The sequence below is a fragment of the Psammomys obesus genome, unplaced genomic scaffold, assembly GCF_907164565.1.
Source record: "Psammomys obesus unplaced genomic scaffold, mPsaObe1.curated_primary_1811, whole genome shotgun sequence".
In the NCBI taxonomy this organism is placed as follows: Eukaryota; Metazoa; Chordata; class Mammalia; order Rodentia; family Muridae; genus Psammomys; species Psammomys obesus.
Window position 1 is genome coordinate 8,526,125 of NW_026592710.1, and position 22,129 is coordinate 8,548,253.

Genomic DNA, 22,129 nt, shown 5'->3' on the forward strand with positions numbered 1-22,129 from the left:
TCAAGCCCCCTCTGGGATCAGGCCAGGCATCCTTACTGTAAAACGTTGCCAGCAGGCTGAATCTGTTTGTAAAGAACCCTGGACACAGAAGCTGAATGCTCAGAGAGCTGAGGCCGTGTCTTCTAAGGCTCTGTTTCTGCTCTTTCATGCCCTTCTTCATTTTGCACATATGCCCACCCCAGAGTCATCATTTTTTAAGTCCTGGTTTTATGCTACCTGCTACAATCATGCTGATCCAGCAGGTCCAGGCAACAAGCGCAGAAGATGTATACTGACTGCCCAGTGCTTCTGCATGCAGATGGCTGGGGCCGAGAGGGGCTGAGTCAGAGGAGCACTTGAAGTCAAGCAGTGCAGGTGCATGCCTTTAGTCCCAGACCTTGGGAGGCAGGGGCAGGCAGATCTCTGAGTTCAAGGCCAGCCTGGTCTACAGAATTCCAGACAGTCAGGGCTATGCAGAGAAACCCTGTCTTCAAAAACAAACAAACGAACAAACAAACAAACAAAAAACAAACCAGAGGAGTACTCACTTGATATACTGGTCCAGGATGCACCATGCTCTAATGCTGAAAGATATACTTCTTGGAAATTCAGATGCACCTACTGATTAGAAGGAACCATTCTTGGGGGCTAGAGAGATGGGTCAGTGGTAGAGACTACTTCCTGCAGAGCCACAGGGGTGGCTCACAACCATCCATAGCTCCACCTCAAGAGTATCTGACATCTTCTTCTGGCCTCTGCAGGCACCCATATGACATCCACTCACACAGATACAGAAATAATATGCAGACCGAAATAAAAATTTACAAATTTATTTTAAATGAACTATTCAACCATTCCTTATCTCCTAGTTAATCAATACTAATATACAAAATTATTAATACTCCCAGGTTTTCAATCTTAGCTTCACACTTTTGGCATTTTTCTATTTCCTGGCCATCAGTTTACCCACCCTACAGAAGTTGAGTTTCCCTGTTGCTCAAGCTCAGACCCTCAGAAGCTTGCCCAGGTAGAGCTGGTGAGGTCTTTACAGAGGAGGCAAGAATAGGGACAGACAGAAGACCTCAGTTTCACAGCCACAACAGCCGCTGACATCCTGGGACATTGGTGAACACTCCTTGTGAGCTAGTTTTTACTTGGTCTTCTCTTTCAGAATGCTACCACAGCTTATGCAGTTTATTGGCCAAGGAGACAGATTCAGTCGTTCTGGCAGTGGGGTGAGTAGCCTGGGACACTTAGTTGCTTCTTCTTCTTCTTCTTCTTCTTCTTCTTCTTCTTCTTCTTCTTCTTCTTCTTCTTCTTCTTCTTCTTCTTCTTCTTCTTCATCTTGTTCTTCATTGCAATGACTTCTAGCTGAAAGATAAAACTGAAAGGACTCCTGGATTCAAAGGTTTCAGTCTACGTTCTGCTTGCTCCATTGCTATGGGTCTGTGGTGAGGTGAAGCTTCATGCCAGCAGAAGCGCTTGGTAGAGTGTAGCTGATCACCCCATGGTGATCAGGAAGCAGAGAGAGAGAGAGAGAGAGAGAGAGAGAGAGAGAGAGAGAGAGACTGGAGTAGTTAAGAACATGGTTCTCTTCAAGCTACAAGCTCAGTGAGGCACCCCAACCATTTACCAACAAAGACATTAAACTCTAAGCCCATCAGTGAATTCATCCATCAATGCAGTCAAAGCCTTCTCAATCATTGGACCTGCTGGCAGAGGACCAAGCCTTGAAAAAGGTGACCTTTCTCCTTTGGGTACCAAAGACTTATGTTGGGTATCTCACAATGTAAAAGACATCCACACCATGCTCAAGAGTCCACAGATTTCTAATAGTTCCAGCACTATTCAAAAGTTTGTGTATAAAGTCTTCTCTGAAAACCAGGCCAAATTCTTAGCTTCAGAACTCTATAAAATGTTAAATTCCAGGTCTATGCTTCTGATGTACAACAGCACAGTGCAAACCCTCTCACTCCAATAGGGAGGAAGTAGGAGCAGAGGAAGGAGAAATGGATTCAAAGTAAGACTGGAACACAGTCAGGCAAAGGATAAATCCTGTAGCTCCTTGCTCAGCATCTGTGCCACCTGGTGGCATGATGTGAATTCCACTGGGTTTCCGCAGCCCTGTTTGTGTATCTGTGTCAGCAGAAGTCCTGTGAGCCCCTCTGTTGGGGCACCTCTATTTATTCTCTGCAGTTTTCTGCCATAGTCATGCCACATCCCTGCCATGACCACCTCCTTTGGATCTCCATCACAGCTTAGGCTTTACTATGGTACCTTTAGACAGTACCCTTTCAGAAGAAGCTTCGCACAGGAAGCCCAACTCTCCCATACATCACCTGACCTCCCAGAATTTCCTCTGAAATTTCTGTGGAAGCCCTTTGAAACCCTGAAACCACTGAATCATGCACACAGGAGTTATGGAAGGTGCCAAAGCTCTTCAGAACAAACAGTGGCTGAGACATGAATGCAGTTGCCTGAGTATCTTGGTGAGTGAAAATAGTTAATTGTACCTGAGAAAACCTTACCTGGCCCTTTCGAGAAGGGCGCTTGGTGGAGCTCTCTTCTAGAGGGAGTGTCTTTCAGGTGAGTTTTGGTTTTACACCTGCAGCACGTGGTGTGGATTCCCATTGTCCACACTGAATTTATTTTTTTTAATTTTATTTTTCTTATTCCTGAATTTATTTTTAACAATGCTGCTCTCTTTAACAACACCCTCTGTGTTCACAGTTTTCAGTAAGCTCTGTTTAGACCAAACTATGCTTTTTCCCCAAAAAAAACTGTTTTAACTTTTTGTTTGTTTGTTTGTTTGGTTGGTTGGTTGGTTGGTTTCAAATTCTAACTATAACTGTAGCTAAAAGAAGCCAGCAGTAATCATGCTGTCGTAACTTCAAACTTCCTCCATCTGATAAGTCCATCACCTTTAAATTCAACCTCCCACAAAGTACCAGGACATGGGCAAAAGAGAAAGAATCTTTTGGCTACACAAAGAACCTCCAGCTTACTAACAGTCCTTGTCTCCACTGAAAGTCTCATGAGGACCTTTCCTTCCTGTCTTCATTGCTACAAACAGTCCTGTCTCTGGAATTCTTTCCATAGTCTCTGGTTTAGCTCTACTTGCACAATTTTGGTGTTTTTTTTTCCCAAGCCACATCTCTAAATAATTTCTAAATGCCTCCAACAACCATCTCCTAAGGTTTTGTAAGCCATGCCAGGATGTAGCCATGGCAAAGACTCCATGTCTCTGGTATTAATTTGTGTTAGGTTTTTTTTTTTTTGTTTTTTGTTTTTTGTTTTTTTTTAATCGATGATAAATCAGTGAGAAATGCCTTGAGGGAAGAGGTGTGGTTTAGTTCTGGTTTCAGAGGATTTAGTCTGTGATGGTCCTGCTCCCTTGCTGTGACCCAGTGGGAACACTGAAGACTCACAGTTGTAACCTCTCAAAGGCACAATCTCAGTCATGTACATAACTGGACACTTCCAGGACTTCTACCATCCTCACACAGACACACATGCAGGAAAAATACAAATGAACATAAAATAAAAATAAATTATGTTTAAAAAGCATTTGTATGTGCATGTTCTGTATGAGTTAATGTGATCCATACACGGACTCCAGATCCCATAGAGACCAGGGGATGGTGTCAGAGCCCACTGGAGCTGGAGTTAAATGTGGTTTGTGAGCTGTCTTGTAGGTGCTGGAACCTGAACTCTATTCTTCTGCAAGACCAGAAAGTGCTCTCACCCGCTAAACCATCTCTCTAGTGCTTAAGCTGACTTTTAAATTTAATGTGCAGATCAATGGGTTTCATCACGGTGTTTTCACATTCATATGTCATTTTACTTAGTTTTTATTCATTCTCTTTATTCCTCCTAAAGCTTTGTAATTTCTTTAAAAACCGTCGTAATCAAGAGATTTATTTTTTTCTTCCCTCCTTTCCTCCCTCCTTCCTTTCTTTTTCTAGCCTTGCCTCTAACTCCATAATGTATAGTATGTCTCACATATTATGTATGATAGCTATATAAGCTCGAACGTCTGCTCCTGAGTGCTGGGATTATAGGGGGGCCCCCACACCCTGTGTATGCAGTGCTGTGTCCTAGGTAAGCATTATATCAATGCAGGGCACCCTCAGGCCCTTGGGAATGATTTCTAGAAACATTTAGACACAAATAAAGCTATGTAGAAAGAGAACACAAGTTATGATGAGTCCAGGATTTAGGGTATCTCTTCACTCTATTAGAGCCAAGAACAAAAATGGTAAAGGCATCCTGAACTGGCTGATGGTCACGTTTATGGTCCTGTTTTTTGCTGTAATGATGTCTTTTCAAGAGTTCATTGCATGGTGAAAAGGAAATATCTACCTACTGAAGGCCTACTTTTCAGGGACCAATTAGGAGGGTGATGTTAAAAAACAAAACAAAAAACAAAACAAAAACAACAAACAACTAACTCAGTAGGCATTTGAGTGGATGGAGGGCTAGTAAAATACCATGAACAACAACAACAACCAAAGCAACTTGGGGAGAAAAGGGTTTGCTTTGCTCACACTTCATATCACAGTTCATTATCAAAGCAGTAAGGACAGGAACTCACAGGGCAGGAACCTGGAGGCAGGAACTGATGCACCAGAGCTGCTCACTGTCTTGCTCAGCCTGCTTTCTCATAGCACCCAGAGCCACGAGCCCAGAGTGGTACCTCCATAATGGGCTGAGGCCTCCCCAATCAAGAAAATGTCCCACAGGCTCAATCACAAGCTGATTTAAGGGAGCATCTTCTCACTTGAGGTTCCCACCTTCAAAAAGGTGCTGTTTCAGGTTGATGAATACCTAGCTGGTACAGCTTCTCATTACAATTAAGAAGTTTCCTCTAAGAAACCTAAACCACTCAGCTGGACACAGATTGGGAAGAGAGGAAAAAGAACTTAAAGTCTCTTGAGAAACACATTCAGCTTTGACATCTACCAGGCTGGTGCACAATGTGTCTGTATCATTGGGATAAGGATTGAACCTTTCTGAGGACTTTGAGAAAGGCAGAAGTGGATTTCCACTTGTGGGATCATGAACATCACCACTAGAATCCATGTCTCCACAAACCTCCCAGCCAACCAAGGTCTCTTGAACTGGACCCAGAGATGGGCTGCATGAATGTCTGTTCCAACACTGCTCAGTGTAGCATTTTGCCAGATGCTTGCAGAGATCTGGTCCATGAACCTGCATTGCAATACAATGGCTGGTGAAATGACTCAGCCAGAGAAGGGGATCTGCTCTGTCCAAGGACCTCAGTAGGAAGTGCCTGGGAGGAGATGCCTGAGAGAATCTGAGTATGGAGAGATTTTTCTCCTCCCTTCCCCTCCTTTCCAATCTGCACCCTCCTCCACCCCTCCCCTCAGTCCTCTCCTCTCCTCTCTCTTTTCCTCCCTTCCCTCCTCCTCTCCCCTCACTTCAGTCCTCTCCCTTCCCATCCCTTCCCTTTAGTCCTTTCCCCCTCCTTCCTCTCCCCTCCCTTCCCCTTCATCCTCCTTTCTCCTCCACTCTCCTCTCCCCTTCCTTCTCCCCCTCCTGCTTCCCTTTCTTTCCCCTCCCCTCCCCCTCCTGCACCCTACATTTCCTTCCCCTTTGTCCTCTCACTTTCCTCCCTTCCCCTCCTCTCCTCTTCCCCCTCCCTTCCTTTCCTCCTAGTCCTCTCCTCTTCCTTATCCTCCTCTACTCTCTTTTTCCTCCTTCTTACCTTTGTCTGTCTTTTCTGAATGCAAGCAGCTTAACCTTGCCATCAACCTAGGCTCCCCATCTCTGTAGAAATGCAGGCAGACCAGGAAGACTTTTGATTGTCATTTTTCTCTTGTCAAGTCAGATTTTTCCACTTTCAATGACAAGTGTTTTGTTTTCTATTTTTATTTGCATATATATGTGGCTGTGCACATGCTGTGGTGTAAATATGAAGGTCAGAGGACAACTTGCCAGAATGAGTTCTCTCCTGCCACCATGTGGCTTCCAGCAAATTCAGGTCAGGACACAAGGCTTGGAAACAGGCCCTTTCATGTCTCTGGCCCCAAGCCTTTAGCTTTCATGGCCTGCCTGATCCTCTCTAGGTAGGTGAGTCTGCATGGAGAGTCCAAGCTGTTTTGACTCTGGGAAAGTTCTTCAGAATTACACAAAGGGAAAATGGGGGAATAACTATTCTTACTTGTTCAATCATTTCAGGATGTAACCACATTCAGTCTCAGGTGCATAGAGGACCAGGTTCAAGTGGACTCCACCCACCCCTACACATACTGGTATGCTGTTTTTCTTTTTCCTCTCCAGGTACCGAAAGCTTCCTGCCTACCCACATCCTTTTGGTCTTCAGGACTGTATAGCTGCCTCAACCCATTTCCTGAAGAACCTGAAAGCCTATGGGGTGGACCCCTCCAGGGTTGTGCTCTGTGGAGAAAGCATAGGAGGTACAGCTGTGGCTGTCATCCTCCAGACCTTCTTGGGCAGACCAGATCTTCCACAGATCCGGGCTCAAATCCTGATTTATCCAGTACTTCAGTTAGTTAATTTACAGTTACCATCACATCTACAGAACCAAAATACCCCATTCCTCACCAGAAACTTGTATTTAAACTGCCTCTATAGGTATTTAAACATTGACAGCTCCTGGAGAGATGCCTTACTGACAGGAGCTTTTATTCCCCCTGACATCTGGATGAAATACAAGAAGTTTGTTGGCTCTGACAATATTCCTGAAAGGTTCAGGAAGAACATTCAACAACCTGAGTTTCCTGGTCCTTTTAACAAGGCTGCCTATCTAGAAGTCAAACACTGTCTGGAGGTAGAAATTTCTCCCCTTGTAGCTGATGATGAGGTCATAGCTCAACTTCCAGAGGCATTGCTGGTCAGCATGAACTGGGACATTCTCCGAGATGACACCTTGCTCTACAAGAAGCGTTTGGAAGAACAGGGAGTCCCTGTGACCTGGTACAACTTGGAGGATGGCTTTCATTCAGGCATATTCTTCTTTGATAAGATTTTATCTTTTTCTTGTGGCTGGCGTATAATAAATGCCATTGTGAGTTTCACAAAGAGCATCTGAAGGATTATGCATGGAAAGGAGTGGTAGAATAATTGGCTGCCACACATAGGCTCAGAATTAATATCTAGCACTGCAGACTGACAGAGAGAGCAAGAGATACATACACACACACACACACACACACACACACACACACAAAGGTGGACAGATAGATGATAGATATACAGGTAGATAGACAGACAGATAGATGTAGATAGATAGACAGACAGATAAATAGATAGATAGATAGTATAAGGAAGGCTTCTGCCCCAGCTACAACCTTAGCTGACTTCCAGTTTTCATAGAAGCAAATGTTAAGTTGGTGCATGGACAAGAAAGAAAGAAGAGGGAGGTGAAGGACTACTGACTGGAGGCTAAAAGCCCTGACCATGTCCACTGCTGCAACAAGCAACATTCTCTATCATCCCTATTCATGAGGGAGTAGGAAAGAAGAAAGAAAATGCCTTTACATTGTCTTGAATGTTAACTTATTCTATTTCCATAAATGTGGACAAGCAGTAAGAAGCTCAATAGTGACATCTCTGTGCTCCATAGCAACACATCTTTGGACATCTCCTGCCTCTTTGTTGGTGAGGTCAGGTTAATGGTAACAGGCTGACTCAGTTGGGTTAGGAGACACCCCCTACCCCCAATTTGGCTACCCTTGGGCTGTGACAAGCTTACAATATTAAAGGGTCATTTTCAGGAAAGAGAGGTAGGAAAAGGAGGGGGACGATAAAAAGAAAAGGTGAACCAAAGGGAGTTTTTCCTAAGCTCAAGCCTTTAGTTAGACATCCAAAGTCAGGTCCTAGGATAACAAATGGGAGTCAGATCCAAGGTTGCTCTGGGAAGCTCTGGAGGCTATTTGGGATATGAAAACACATGTATTTTCATAATGATTTTAAAAACTGTTATTTATACCCATGTTTGCCTGTATGTATGTAGATACATTGGATTCCCTGGAACTGTAGGTAAGGATGGCTATGAACTGACACACGGATATTGGAAAGAGAACTCCTGTCTTCTGCAAAAGCAGCAAATGCACTTAACCGCTGAGCCAGTTAGCCCTTCTTTCTTTAAAAATAAATAAATAAATAAATAAATAAATAAATAAATAAATAAAATAGAGGTATGCATGTTCATAAAGCAGATAATCTCTGAACCATTTTTAAATTTTATTTATTTATTCACTTTATATTCCAATCATAGAGGCCTTTCTTCCTCTTCCTCCTAGCCCCCTCCCCTATACCTCAGATTAGGGAAGTTCTGCCCTCCCCCGCCCATCCCAGTACATCAAGTCGCATCAACTGAGTGCATCTTCTTTCACTGTGGCCTGACAAGGCAACCCCACCAGGGGGAAGTGATTGAAAAGCAGGCAACAGAGCCCACATTAAAGACTAGAGACTGCCAAGAACATGGCTGATGCTCTGGAAATCAGGGAAAAGGCAGCCAGCCTTTAAAAGCTTATTCTGTGCTGATTTCCAAAACATACCCCCTTTAGTCCATTCAGACAAGCCTCAAACAGATGCTAATTGCTCCCTGCTTTGTGGATGAAGGACCTGCAAGGAAGAATATAACCAATTTCCCTGAGGTCCAAAGTTTGGGGAAGCAGTGAGAGCTGGACACAGACATCATATCTGCAAAGACTGTGCAGAGGGGCCTCGAGTCTGTGATAGTTCTGTACCAAGCCTAGGCTTGCTGTGGACTCCAGAGTACAGAGTATCAGAGTCATGAGGACCTGGGATCTGAAAGAGTGGCTTTCCTTGCACTCTTTGAAGCAATGGGCAAAGCTATAAACAAAAGCTCTACTGTTCTGGGAAAATCAGATACAGCATGGTAGAATGAGCTGAGACTGACATAGAACCAAGCCATTGAGTCACAGGTCTTTTCCACAAAGGCCACCAGAATTGTGGCTCTTCTTTCCATATTGTTCAAATCTCCCATGCCCCAGACCTTCATAAACAGCTTCGGGTATTCACGCATCTTGGGAGAAACCCATTTTTACCACATGCAAGAGAAAGCTTTATGCAGTCTGAAGTTAATATGGGCAGCTATGTGGGCAGCGTCTGAAGAGTGGAAAGGATGGAGGGGCCTCAAAAGTCTCCAGCTGTTCTCTCTTTCCCACAGGGGAACATACTCGAGAACATGAACGTTTGCTCCATGTCCCACTTTCCCCGCTTTGTACAAGACAGTGTTGTGTCGAAGAAGAACCTTGGTGTGTTTGTGAAAGACCTGCATTTTGGCACAATCCCTGTGAGGCTCTTTCAGCCTAAGACAGTCTCCTCCAAGCCCCGGAGAGGCATCTCCTTCCATGGAGGGGTTGAAGTGTTTGGTAGTCTGGGTAAGAAACACCCCTGTAGTACAGAAAAAAGGGGGCTTCACAACCTCCACAACCCCAGACACTTTCCATGATGATATCTTGGGAGGCAGTCAAAGCAAGCAGCCATTGGATCTCCTTTCTGGACAAGCAGATTAAGACTGAAGGTCCTGTCAGCCAATGGGGTTGTTGTGTCCATAACAATGTTCTCTACAATGCACAGTCTCTATTGATGTAGGGATGGTGATGGGCTAGTGGGGCTTCCAAAAAATTAGGTGCAACCCCAAACTCCCATTCCTTTTTGTTCTACAGTAGTCCCAAACCCGCTCAATGCTCTTAGCTCTTCTGAATCATCTTGGTCCAAATCCATGTTCACTTGCTTACTCCCTTCAGCCCTGCATCTAACAGTGGTCCCAGTGGTCCATTGTCAATAGTTTGGCTGCTCTTCACACCAAAAAGATCTTTAAAAATATGTTTCAGGGCTGACCATTTGATATTAAACAGCCAAGCAATGTTCTCTTTCTTGGGGAGGACTATTTCTCCTGCTCTCGGCATTCTTCAGTTGCCTGTAGTCCTTCGTGTAGGGTTGAGGCTTTGTAAGTTTTCTTCAGTCTAGGTTAGCATGTATTTTGTTATCATCCAATACCAAATAGTCAGTCCTGAAAACATACATACAAGAAGCACTATACAGACTATTTATATGTATGTATTTAGGAATCTATATATAAATATGTATACATACCTATATGTATGTAGCAACAACTAATGAAAAAAGAGGTCACATATTTTAAAGAGCAAGAGGGAGCATATGGGGAGTGTTGGGTAGAGGAAAGGGAACATTTACCTAAAGATTTTCCCTACCACTCTGAAGTCAGACCCTAGACCAATGGATCCATTTCTGATACCTTTGCGGCAAGAACTTGTCACAAAGCTTACGTGGTCCATTTTTATTTTAATCCCCAACAGGTTTCCTTGCTTAGTCTCTGTCTGATCCCACCTGAAATGGAAACATCAATAGCCTAGGGGAAACTTGTGCTGTTTCTATCAGTGGATTCCCAGAGTCTAGAGAACAAGACTCAGTCCCTGCTTCCATTGCCTGCCAGTCAAAGTAGGACTCTGGACCTTTCAGAACACAAATGGGAGAGCAGGTGGTTTCAGATAGGATAATGTGGACTCACAGCACCTCAGTGCTGCTAATCAGTCTCTCCAAGAAAGTGAAATTTGAGGACCAAGGGATGGGAGGAGCCAATGCCGCACAGCTGGAGATCTGGGTGAGGTGAGGAAGGCCTGGACTGCAAAACAAGGGACTCTGGATACTCAGCCACTAAGAAAAACAACATTACACTGCAAAACAAGACTAAGAGAGAGATGGTCAGAGGTTAGGAGCGCTCAGTTCTCTTGCAGAGGACCAGTGTATAACCAGCAGCCCATGAATGCTTGTAATACCAGCTTCAGGAGGCCTGACACCACCCTCTTCTGACTTCCACACTTCGCAGATTCTTGCAATTGCCCCCTCCCACATTCATACACATAATGCAAAAATAGATAAATGCTTTAAAAAAGACTAGGAGCAAAACTCCACAATGAACAAAGAATTCACATGGAAACAGAAACTAAAGGGGACAGAGTACAAACTGAAAGCAGGAGCTTAGTCTAAACATTTTTAGTTTTTATTTAATTATATTGTATCACATGAGGCCATTTTATACAACTATATGATATACTTTGAGAGTACCCCCTCTGTATACCACTGTCTTCTGCCTTCTCACCCCTCTCATTGGTCTCGTATGTTCCCTAGACAATTTTACCTCTAATTTCATTTATACACATACGATTTTATAAATCTGTATAAAACCTGGCACCCACCAAGGAGAGAAAATGGATGACATCTACCTTTCTGAGATTGAGCTAGTATAATTATCTCCTGTTGAACCCATTTCCCTGCAATCAACATAACTTCAAATTCCTCCATGTATATATAGCTCATTTTCCTTATTCATTTCTCTGTACCATTATATTGTACCTTGAATCAACTGGCAGGCCCAAAGGACACCCAGGTTGACTTCAAAGCTTACACATTGTACATATGCTGCAGTCAGCACTGATGTGTAAGTGTCTCTGCCAAATACCCAGGGGTGCTACAGATAGGTCATCTAGAAAATCTGGCTTTAACTAGTAGCCAGACTAGATTACATTCTCACCAACAGTGTATGAGGGTCCCTTGCCTGCATGTATCCTCTCTGGCATTTGTTTTTATTTTCCCTTCCTCCCTCCTTTCTTTTTTCCCTCCTTTCCCCTCTCTCTCCATCCCTCCCTTCCTCCCTCCCTTTACCCCTCCCTTGTTCTCCCTTCCTTTCTTTCTTTCTTGAGACAGGGTCTCTCTATGTAGCCCTGGTTATCCTGGATCTCACTATGTGGATCAGGCTGGCCTTGAACTCACAGAGATCCACCTGCCTCTGCCTCTGCTTCTTGAGTGTTAGTTCTAAAGGTGTGGGCCACCACACCCAACTTGTTGTTTATTGTCTTAATGACATTCTGAGTTGAGATGGAATTTAAAAGAAGTCTGAATTTGCTTTTCTCTGATGTCTAGTGAGATTGGACATTTTTTTTCAGGTTTACTGGCCATTTATATTTCATCTTGGGAACTCTCTGTGTTCATTTCATTAGCCCATGTAGTGACTGGATTGTTTGATTTCTTTTTCAGTTTTTGAGTTCTTTGTATATTCTAAATAGTAGTTCTCCAGTAGATGCGAGGTTAGGAAAGAGCTATTCTGTAGCTGTCTCTACACTTGTCTCCTTCAGAAACTGTGCAGAAACTTTTCAGTTTCATGAAATGCCATTTGTAAATTGTGAACATTGTTTCCTGGGCCCTGATCTAAAAGTTCTTGCCTGTGAGGATATTTTAAAGAGTTTTTCTACTTTTCCCTCTATGAGTCACAAACAATGCCTGGGCAAGTGGAGGAGAGGAAGGTGCAGGTCATATCTGCTGACCTCACCAGAGGTCCACCTGGTGCAAGAAAACAAAATTCTGGAAGTTTACTCATCGTGACATATTTTGGCACTAATTTTGACTTTGTAACAGACTACATCAAAATGCTATTTATGTGGTCCCATGATGTAACACCCACTGTTGTGTCTCATCTATCTCACCCTGTCCTAATAAGTCTCAGCAAGGCAAGTAACGAGCTCTGAAACAGGAATTACTTGGGGGACTGAAGAGAAAGATGTCTAGGTAGGTCCTAGGTCTAAGGACAGAATTAGTGAGGCTCCAATATTGTCTATGTAAACTTCTCCTGAGACTTTTTTTTTTTAAATTCACTTTACATCCTTTTTGTAGCCCCATTCCTCCTCTCCTCCCAGTCTCATTTTTCCTTCCTCCCTTATCCCCTCCACTTTTTCTCAGAAAAAGGGAGATCCCTTTCCCATCTACCCCAGGCCATCAAGTTGCACCAGGATTGAGCATGTCCTCTTCCCTTGTGGCAAGGCAGTCTTGGCAGGGGGAAGTGATCAAAAAGCTAGACTAGTCTCCTAGAAGAGGGGAGGGGGACACCAAAACTTTGACTCCAAATTTACCCTGCCTGCAAGATGTGCAGGAATAAAGATAGAGCAGATAGAGCAGAGATTGAGGGAATGCCCAACCAATGCCTGACCCAAACAAAGACCCGCCCTATCAGAGTACCAATCACTGACACTGTGAATGAAACTCTGCTAAGCTTGCAGCCAGGAGCCTGACAGTTGTCCTCTGAGAGACTCTACCCAGCAGGGCCTCAAAACAGACACACAGCCAAACATTAAGCAATACATAGGGAGTCTTGTGGAAAAGTGGGAGGAAAGAGAAAAGGACCTGGAGGTGACAGGAATTCCACAAGAAGACCAACAGAGCCAACTACCCAGGGCCCAGAAGGGCGTGCTGAGACTGAAGCACCAACCAAGAACCGTGCATGAACTGGACTTAGTTCCTCTACAAAGATGTAGCATGTGGGCAGCTCAGGCTTCATGTGGGTCCTCTAGTAAGGGAAGTGGGGACTGTATCGGACATGGACTCACAGATCACTTCTTCTTGAGGCTTGTAAGGGCACTCATGTCCCAGATTCTCTCCTTAGCCTGACTCAATTGCTCTCCTCGATGGGTCCAGACATCCCTAGTTTAAAAGTGTTCAGATGAAGCTAATGTGACCTTAGGGGGTAAGGCCGTTAACAGATGAGCTCACTGGAAAAACTCAGGTCAGACCCCAGGAGCTCTGGCCTCCAAGTCTGCTTTCATTCTCTGCTCTACAATGTAACTGGTATGTACCCCCAATATTAGAATTATCTGGTGTCATTTAGAGAATCATAGTGCTTGCTTGCCCCAGCTCAGAAATTGTGGCAGCCTGGACATAAGATAACCACAGACTGATAAGGGTCCCTATACAACAATGGCCAGGGAAAGGGCAAAGTAAAAGGAGAGTTCTGTCCTGGACCTGAGAAAGGGTATGCTATATGCTAATGCCACGGGACCTGCCTCTTAGAACTCCAAATGCACCACCATGGTAATCCAAATTACCTATCTACTCATCATTTGTTTTGTAATCAAATAAATTTATGAATCTTTTTTGGGGCAGGGTCTCTTTTGGCTCAGGTTGGCCTTTCCCTTGCTATGTGGTTGATAATGACTTGAATTCCATATCCCAAGAGCTGGATCACAAGCATAGGCTACCACACTCAGGTCATTATATAAAAATTCTTTTTTTTTCTTTTTAGAAGTACAATTTATTCACTTTGAATCCTGGCTGTAGTCCCCTCCTTCATCTTCCTCCCAGTCCCACTCTCCCTTTTCTCTCCTTATGCCCCTATTCTAGTCCACTGATAGGAGAGGTCTCCTCCCCTACTATCTGACCCTAGCCTATCAGGTCTCATCAGGACTGGCTGCACTGTCTTTCTCTGTGGCCTGGCAAGGCTACCACCATGGGGTAGGGGGAGGTGATCAAAAAGCCAGCCACTGAGTCCATGTCAGAGACAGCCCTGGACCCCTTACTAGGAAATGCACATGGAGACTGAACTGCCTTCTCTGAGCAGGGGGGTCTAGGTCCTCTCCATTCATGGTCCTTGGTTGATTCATCAGTCTATGCACCCCACCCCGTCCAGATTGTGGTTCTCCTGTCCCTTCCAGGTCTTTCTGTTTCCCCCTTCTTCCATAAGGTTTCCTATACTCTGCCCAAGGTTTGGCTATGATTCTCAGCATCTGCTTTGATATCCTGCTGGATAGATTCTTTTAGAAGCCCTTTGTGGTAGGTTCCTGCCCTGCTCCCTGTCTTCTCCTGCTTCTAAAGTCTATACTGTTTGCCTTTCTGAGTGAGGATTAAGCATCTTCCCTAGGGTCCTCCTTGTTGTTTAGCTTTTTTAGGACTATAGATTTTAGTATGTTTATTCTATATTATATGGCTAATATCCACTTATAAATGAGTATATACCCTGTGTGTCTTTCTGCTTTTGGGTTACCTCACTCAAGATGATCTTTTCTAGTCCCATCCATTTGCCTGCAAATTTCATGATTTCCTTGTTTTTATTTGCTGAGTAGTATTCCATTGTGTAAATGTACCACAATTTCTGTATCCATTCCTTGGTTGAGGGACATCTAGGTTGTTTCCAGATTCTGGGTATTACGAATAAAGCTGCTATGAACATAGTTGAGAAAATGTTCTTGTATGGTTGAACATCTTTTGGATATATGCCTAGGAGTGGTATAGCTGAATCTTAAGGTAGCACTATTCCTAATTTCCTGTGAAAGCATCAGATTGATTTCCAAAGTAGTTGTACAAGTTTACATTCCCACCAGCAATGGAGGAGAGTTCTCCTTTTTCCATATCCTCTCCAGCATGTGTTATCACTTGAGTTTTTGATATTAGCAATTCTGATTATGTAAGATAAAATCTTGGGGTCATTTTGATTTGCATTTCTCTGATGACTAAGGACGTTGAGCATTTCTTTAAGTGTTTCTCTGTCATTCTATATTCCTCTGTTGAGAATTCTCTGTGTAGCTCTGTACTCCATTTTTTAATTGGATTACTTGATTTGTTGCTATTTAACTTCTTAAGTTTTGTATATATTCTGGATATTACCCCTCTGTCAGATATAGGGTTGGTGAAGATCCTTTCCCAGTCTGTAAGCTGTTATTTTGTTCTATTGACAGTGTCCTTTGCTTTACAGAAGCTTTTCAGTTTCATGAGGTCCCATTTATTGATTGTTGATGTTATAGCCTGTGCTGTTGGTGTTCTGTTCAGGAAGTTGTCTCCTGTGCCAATGAGTTCAAGGCTTTTTCCCACTTTTTCTTCTAACAGGATTAGCGTGTCTAGTTTTAAATAGTCCCAGGTTAATTCACCAAACACGCCTATCCTTGGCTTTGTTCATTTAGATCCTTAAAACACCCTGCTCTTCAGTTTCCCCACCTTAAAATCAAAGTATGCAGGAGGTGAACTCCCAGTTTACTTGTACTCCCAACAGTCAAGAAATTGAGGCAGGTTGTCTGCTTGCCTGGCTTTGCCCGAGTCACTTTAGGGGAGGCAAAACTAGAAGCAAAGATGTCAGTCTGTGGACCCCCCCCACCAGCTGCTTTCCTGGGGCTGTGGTGGGGATTTCTGGACCCTCCCCATGCGGTACACAGAGCCCCAGCTTCTCTTGCAGACGCTTACCACAACCTGTGCACATTCCTGGCTCTAGAGACAGACTCAGTGTTGCTGCCAGTGGGGTGAGTGGTCTCAGATGGTGGGTGGCTTATCCACAGAGCAGGGGAAACACAAGGAGAGGCAGTCCTAGATGGCTTTGTCCCTAGAGAAACTCTCACATGTGGACATAACATCGCACAAATAAGAAAAGGCCTGGAAAGCCACGCATCATGGGGAGAGTGAGTGGGCTAGCCATGGTGAAAATTAATTACTCTTATTTGCACACTTTTATGCTTTTGCAAACCCCAAAGAAATAACCTAAAGAAGAAAAAAAGTTATTTTGCCTACCAGTTCCAGAAATTTAATTTAGTCTATATCCAACGTGTTCCATTGCTATTCTATAAGGTAGAATAGTCTCAAAGTAAGAGGACATAACACACCAAATGTGCTCACCTTGTAGTAGCCAGGAAGCAAAGAAAGAAGGGGCAGAGACAAGATACCGTTCAAAGACATGCACCCCAGAGGTCCAGATATTACAATAAGGCCCTCATTCCAATAATGCTATCAAATTGTGAATCCATGAATGAATTATGCCATCAATGATGTCAGAGTTCTACAGTCCAGTTATATATACTTATATAGAAGTCCAGTGATTTGATCCATATCTGGGGAACAAGTTGCCAACATAAACGTTTTTGAGGGATACTTTATATCTATACAACAATATCCCATCCCTGCACATCCAAGGATCATGGCCAACTCCTAGTGTAGGAGTCCCTGTGTTTAACAGTTCCAGTTGCTGTTCAGAGGTTCAGCTCCAAAATCTTCTGAAACGTGGCCCAATTCTCAGTTGTGAATTGCCACACAATTAAAATAGCAAGTTGCATTCTTTCAACATACAATGGCACAGGGCAAACAGCTTCCTTCACAAAATGGAGAACTGGTGTTGTAGAGGAACAAGCTAGGGTCAAGAAAGACAAGAACACATCACGGCAAATGGGGTCCATGCCCTTACCTGGCACATGGTGCTATGGTTTTATTTTCAAAGGATTCGAGCAGTGGGGCTTCTATACCCCTGCTGGCTGAAGTCCATGTGCCTTCTCTCTTAGCCTTCATGTGTTCTATGCCTGTGGTGTTCTTCGGCATATTGTTCAAATTCCTAGCAACTTCCATTTCCTTTGGTCTCCACTGGAGCTTAGCTCTCACCTCACAGGCTTACATATTTCTTCTCATGGGCATGGTGTGGGTACCCCCACTGTCTTACACTTCACTTTGCCTTCTAGGCTTACCTTGAGCCCAGATGGGAGCCCCCATAACCCAGTGACTATTTTTTACATGCTTCCATGTTCAGTATCACGAGGGTGATGCCTGGCTTGCCGCCAGCTCCAACACTAGCCAGGCTCCCTTACAACATGGACTCTGAGTCCGTGCAACTAGCCATAGGAAATAAATCTGGGAATGGCAATTTTCTAGGTGGACCAGGGCAAGCAGGCACACTGGCAGTACTATGGTCTGAAGCAAAAAGCCTTTCAAATGAGTTTACAGTTTTATCCCGGTGTGTGTCCTGAGAGAGGTCTGTCCAATATCTAAGATGCCCTGGAGGACCCTTTCCTCTGTCCCAGTATGAAACATTTGATTTGTTTGTTTTCATTTATTTATTTTAAGATATTTGTGTGTGTGTGTGTGTGTGTGCGCGCGCACGCACATGTGTGTATCTGTGAGTACATGCACACATGTGGTTGGAGGTGTGCAAAGAGGCCAGAAGAGGCCATCAGATCCCTTGGGGCTATAAGCATTTGCAAGACACCCACAGTTGGTGCTGGAATCCAAACTTTGGTCCTCATGATTGAGCAGCAAGCACTCTTACCCACTAGGCTATCTTTCTAGCCCTTTGATTTGTTTTTAAAGGTGCTAAACTACCTAACCACATCCTTTGTGTCTACAGTTTCTTTCTGTTCTATTTTTCACTTAGTTCTCGCTGGCTAAGTGGGCTGGCAAGATGGCCCAGTGGAAGTGCTTACTTTCGAACCAGTGATAATTCCTGGAAAATGAAATCAAATTATGAATCCTATCAGTAATTGCACCATTAATAATGCCAGAAGCTTTATGGTACAGCAATCTCACAATGACTGGCTCAACCACTTGGGCACTAAGATTTGAACAAGAAAGTCTTTTTTTTTTTTTTTTTTTGTGAAGGTACTTTTTAAAAATTTTTTTATTAATTACACTTTATTCATTTTGTATCCCCCCATAAGCCCCTCCCTCCTCCCCTCCCGATCCCACCCTCCCTCCCCTTTCTGCATGCATGCTCCTCCCCAAGTCTACTGATAGGAGAGGTTCTCCTCTCCTTTCTGATCTTAGTCTATCAGTTCTCATCAAAAGGGGCTGCATTGTCCTCTACCGTGGCCTGGTAAGGTTGCTCCCCCCTCAGGAGGAGGTGATCAATGAGCAGGCCAATCAGATTATGTCAGAGGCAGTCCCTCTTCCCATTACTATGTAACCCACTTGGACCCTGAACTGTCATGGGCTACATCTGTGCAGGGGTTCTAGGTTATCTCCACGAATAGTCCTTGGTTGGAGTATGAGTCTCTGGGAAGTTCTCTGTGTTCAAATTATCTTGTTCTGTTGCTCTCCTTGTGGAGTTCCCGTCGCCTCCAGCTCTTACTATTTCCCACTTCTTACATAAAATTCCATTCACTCTGCCCATCAGTTGGCCATCAGGCTCAGCATCTGCTTTGACAGTCTATACTGCAGAGGCTTTCAGAGGCCCTCTGTGGCAGGTTCCAAGGTTGTTTCCTGTTTTCTTCTGGCTTTCCGAGGCCCTCTGTAGCAGGTTCCGAGGTTGTTTCCTATTTTCTTTTTCTTCTGATGTCCATCCTCTTTGCCTTTCAGGATGGGGATTGAACATTTTAGTTTTAAGGGGTCATCTGAACAATGAAAAACAAAAATATTGTGCAACTATTGAGAACCATGAAGGTATGCCAAGATAAAAGGATCATAACACCATAAAATTAAGGAAAATATCTTCAAAAATGAGTAGCTTAATAACTTCTATATGAAGTTAAAACACTTAAAATCAATAGAATGTTGTCTAGGGCTGGAGATATGGCTCAGGAGTTAAGAGCATGTACCACTCTCTCTCTCTCTCTTTTTAAAGATTTATTTATTTATTTATTTATTTTACATATATGAGTGCTCTACCTGCATATACAGAAGAGGGCACCAGATCCCAGTATGGATGATTGTGAAGCACCATGTGGCTGCTAGGAATTGAACTCAGGACCTCTGGAAGAGCAGACAATGCTGTAAATCATTGAGCCATCTCTCCAGCCCACTCTTGCAGACGACCTCAGTTCAGTTCCTAGCACTCACAACTGCCTGTATTCCAGATCTAAGGGAGCCAACACCCCTTTCTGGGGCCCTGAGGCCCCAGATGCATGCATGATGCACACGAGTGCATGCACCATTAAAAATAAACTAAAAAAGCAAATGTCTCCTTAATAAAGAGAGTCAATGACATAATAAAAAGAAGAAAGACTGATGGGACACACTTATGAGAGCCCTTCCTTTAGCGGAGGCCTGGAGGATTATGGGAGAGCAGTAGAGGGTGGCTGGAAATCACTTTGAAGGCCCCAGTCATTGCCGGGTGATGGCCCTGCAGGTCCTCATTGCATTGTTAAAAAAACAAAACAAAAACAAAAACAAAAAAACCCCACTGTCCTAGTTGGCATTCTGTCTCTGTGATAAAATGCTCTGACTAAAAGCAACTTAGAGGAGGAAATGTGGAAATGTTTATTTGGCTTTCATTTTCAGGTCACAGTTCATCACTGAGGGAAGTCAGGGCAGGAACTCTACCAAATCTTGAAGCAGAAACTACAAGCATATTGCTTGCTGGCTTGCTCAGAGGCTCACACTTAGCTAGCTTTTTAATACAGGCCAGGACCAGGGGCTTAGCACTGTCAAGGGCGTTAGTGTACAGTGCCTGAGAGAGACGCCGGGAAATGCTGGACACGAAAGAGCTCTCCTCTCATCTCTTCTCTCCTCTCCTCCTCTCCTTTCCTACCTTATCTTTCCTCCTCTCACTTTTTTCTTCACTCCCTTCCCCTCTCATCCCTTCACATCTCTTCACTTCTCCTTTCCCTTCTATAAATGAAAGCAGCTACACCTGATTTCATCCTTCTTTTCTTCACCTTGCAGGTGTGGGACTAGCCAAACCTTCAGTTGCCTCTTTTCTGTCATTATAGTTTGTTCCATCTTTATACTTTTGGTGGTGAACCTAGTCTCTAATGCTGAGCCATCTCTCTGGCCCTTGTTCTAGATTCAAAGATGATAATTTCTAACTTTTGTGGTGAGTCAACAGTATCTAATCAAAATATGAGTTTGAATAGAGAATTCCAGCAACTCTGACTTTTGGCAGCTTCTTCAAACTCACATACAGGAAAAGAGGGATGCCTGTCTTGCTAGGGAAATGCAGAAGATTAAATCAAGTAGACCCTTGGGTGAGTAGAGGGTGCAATTAAAAAAGCCTCCACAATTCCTGCACACACACTGATGTGCTGTTTCCTTGTGTAGGTACCAAAAGTTTCCCTATTGTCATCATTCTTCCATTTATCACAATTGCCTGAATGCGTCTATTCACTTCTTGAAGTCTCTGAAATCCTACAGTGTGGACCCCTTCCAGGTTGTGGTCTTCGGAGACAGCCTCGGAGGTAGGGCCATTTATTATCACTCACACCTTGGTAGGCAGACCAGGTCTCCCCCAGGTCTGGGCTCAGGTCCTGATTTATCCAGTCCTCCGGGCACTGCTTCCAGTCCCCTCACATCACATCTGCACTAAATGTCCCACTCCGTACTAAAGCTTTAATGGTTACCTTTATTTGTAAATACCTGGCCTTTGGCTGCTCCTGGAAAGATGCCATGATGACAGGTACCAGTATGTCCCCAAGTGCCTGGAAGAAGTGTGGGAAATGGCTAAGCCCTAACTACATCCCTAAAAGGTTCAGGAGTGAAAACCAGCAACCTGAGGCACCTGCACCTTTTAATGAGGCTGCTTATTTAGAAAACAAACACACAATGAATATAGACATCTCTCCCCTCACAGCAGATGACAAAATCATTTCTCAGCTTCCTGAGGCATTCCTGGTGACCCTTCATTGGGACCTTATCTGGGATAATGCCTTGCTCTACAAGAAGTGCTTGGAAGACCAGGGGATCCCTGTGACCTGGCACCATGTGGAAGATGGCTTTCACAGATGCGTTGTTTTGTTTGATAAGAAGTCTTTCTCATTTCCCTGTTCCTTGAGCATCATGAATGCTGTCGTGAGTTATATAAAGGGCTTGTAAATGACGGCAGCATGGTGGTAGAACAATTGCTTAGCATGCACAAGTATCCTACTCTAATCCACAGTAGAGAAGAAAGATGAAAAAGAAAATAAAGGAATAAAAGATAGGAGATATGAAAGTATCTATGGTACTTTGGATAAGGGCCAAGGAAGAGTCTGGACTGAGGATAGGGCTCAGTCTTATTTTTTTAACCTTTTCTTTTATTGTATAAAATAGTGAGTTTTGTTATGTTTTTTTTACACATGAATATTCCAAAGTTTGCTCTTCTTTGGTACACATACCATGTCTTACATCATCCTCCTAAGTCCCCTAAATTAATCTCCAGAGTCCCTCTTATTTTCAAGCCACATATGTATGTCATGATCATGTGAAAGGGAATTTGTGCAAGTGTGTGTGTGTGTGTGTGTGTGTGTGTGTGCGCGTGCTCGTGTGCACACACACACACATGAGTGCATTAAGACAGGGTTTCATTATGTAGTCTTGACTGGCCTTGGAATTTGCTGTGTACCAGGCTGGCTTCAAATTTACAGAGCACTGCCTGTCTCTGCCTTCAAATGTGTGTCACCATGCCCAGCATATAATTCATTTCCTAATTGTCTCTTATTGAGATTGTAGGATGCAACCTCAATGTGGTTCTGATTTGAACTTTCTTAATGACCAAAAATGTTGATTTGTGTTCAAATAATTATTGGACATTATGCTTTTTAGTTCATCTTCCCAATTATGGATTAGCTGATCTGGATTTAAGCAGTCAATCTTTTGAGTCTCTATGTATTCTTGACTTTAATCCCCTATT

The 22,129-nt window shown here is 43.7% G+C and overlaps 2 protein-coding genes across 2 annotated transcripts in view; both read left to right on the forward strand.

Moving 5' to 3' along the window:
- LOC129682643 (arylacetamide deacetylase-like 4 family member 1) overlaps positions 1–7,054 on the forward strand; it is a 37,517-nt gene extending 30,463 nt beyond the window's left edge. The window contains exons 2-3 of the mRNA XM_055615075.1: positions 1,123–1,214; positions 6,283–7,054. Of these exons, the coding sequence (XP_055471050.1) occupies positions 1,123–1,214; positions 6,283–7,054 (864 nt within the window). The remainder of the gene's footprint in view (positions 1–1,122; positions 1,215–6,282) is intronic.
- A 484-nt stretch (positions 7,055–7,538) lies between these two features.
- LOC129682644 (arylacetamide deacetylase-like 4 family member 1) lies at positions 7,539–21,333 on the forward strand. The gene is given in 6 exon segments (XM_055615076.1): positions 7,539–7,628; positions 9,161–9,374; positions 16,010–16,073; positions 20,563–20,709; positions 20,711–20,794; positions 20,796–21,333. Coding segments are annotated over 6 exon segments (1,137 nt in total).
- Positions 21,334–22,129: the final 796 nt, after the last annotated feature.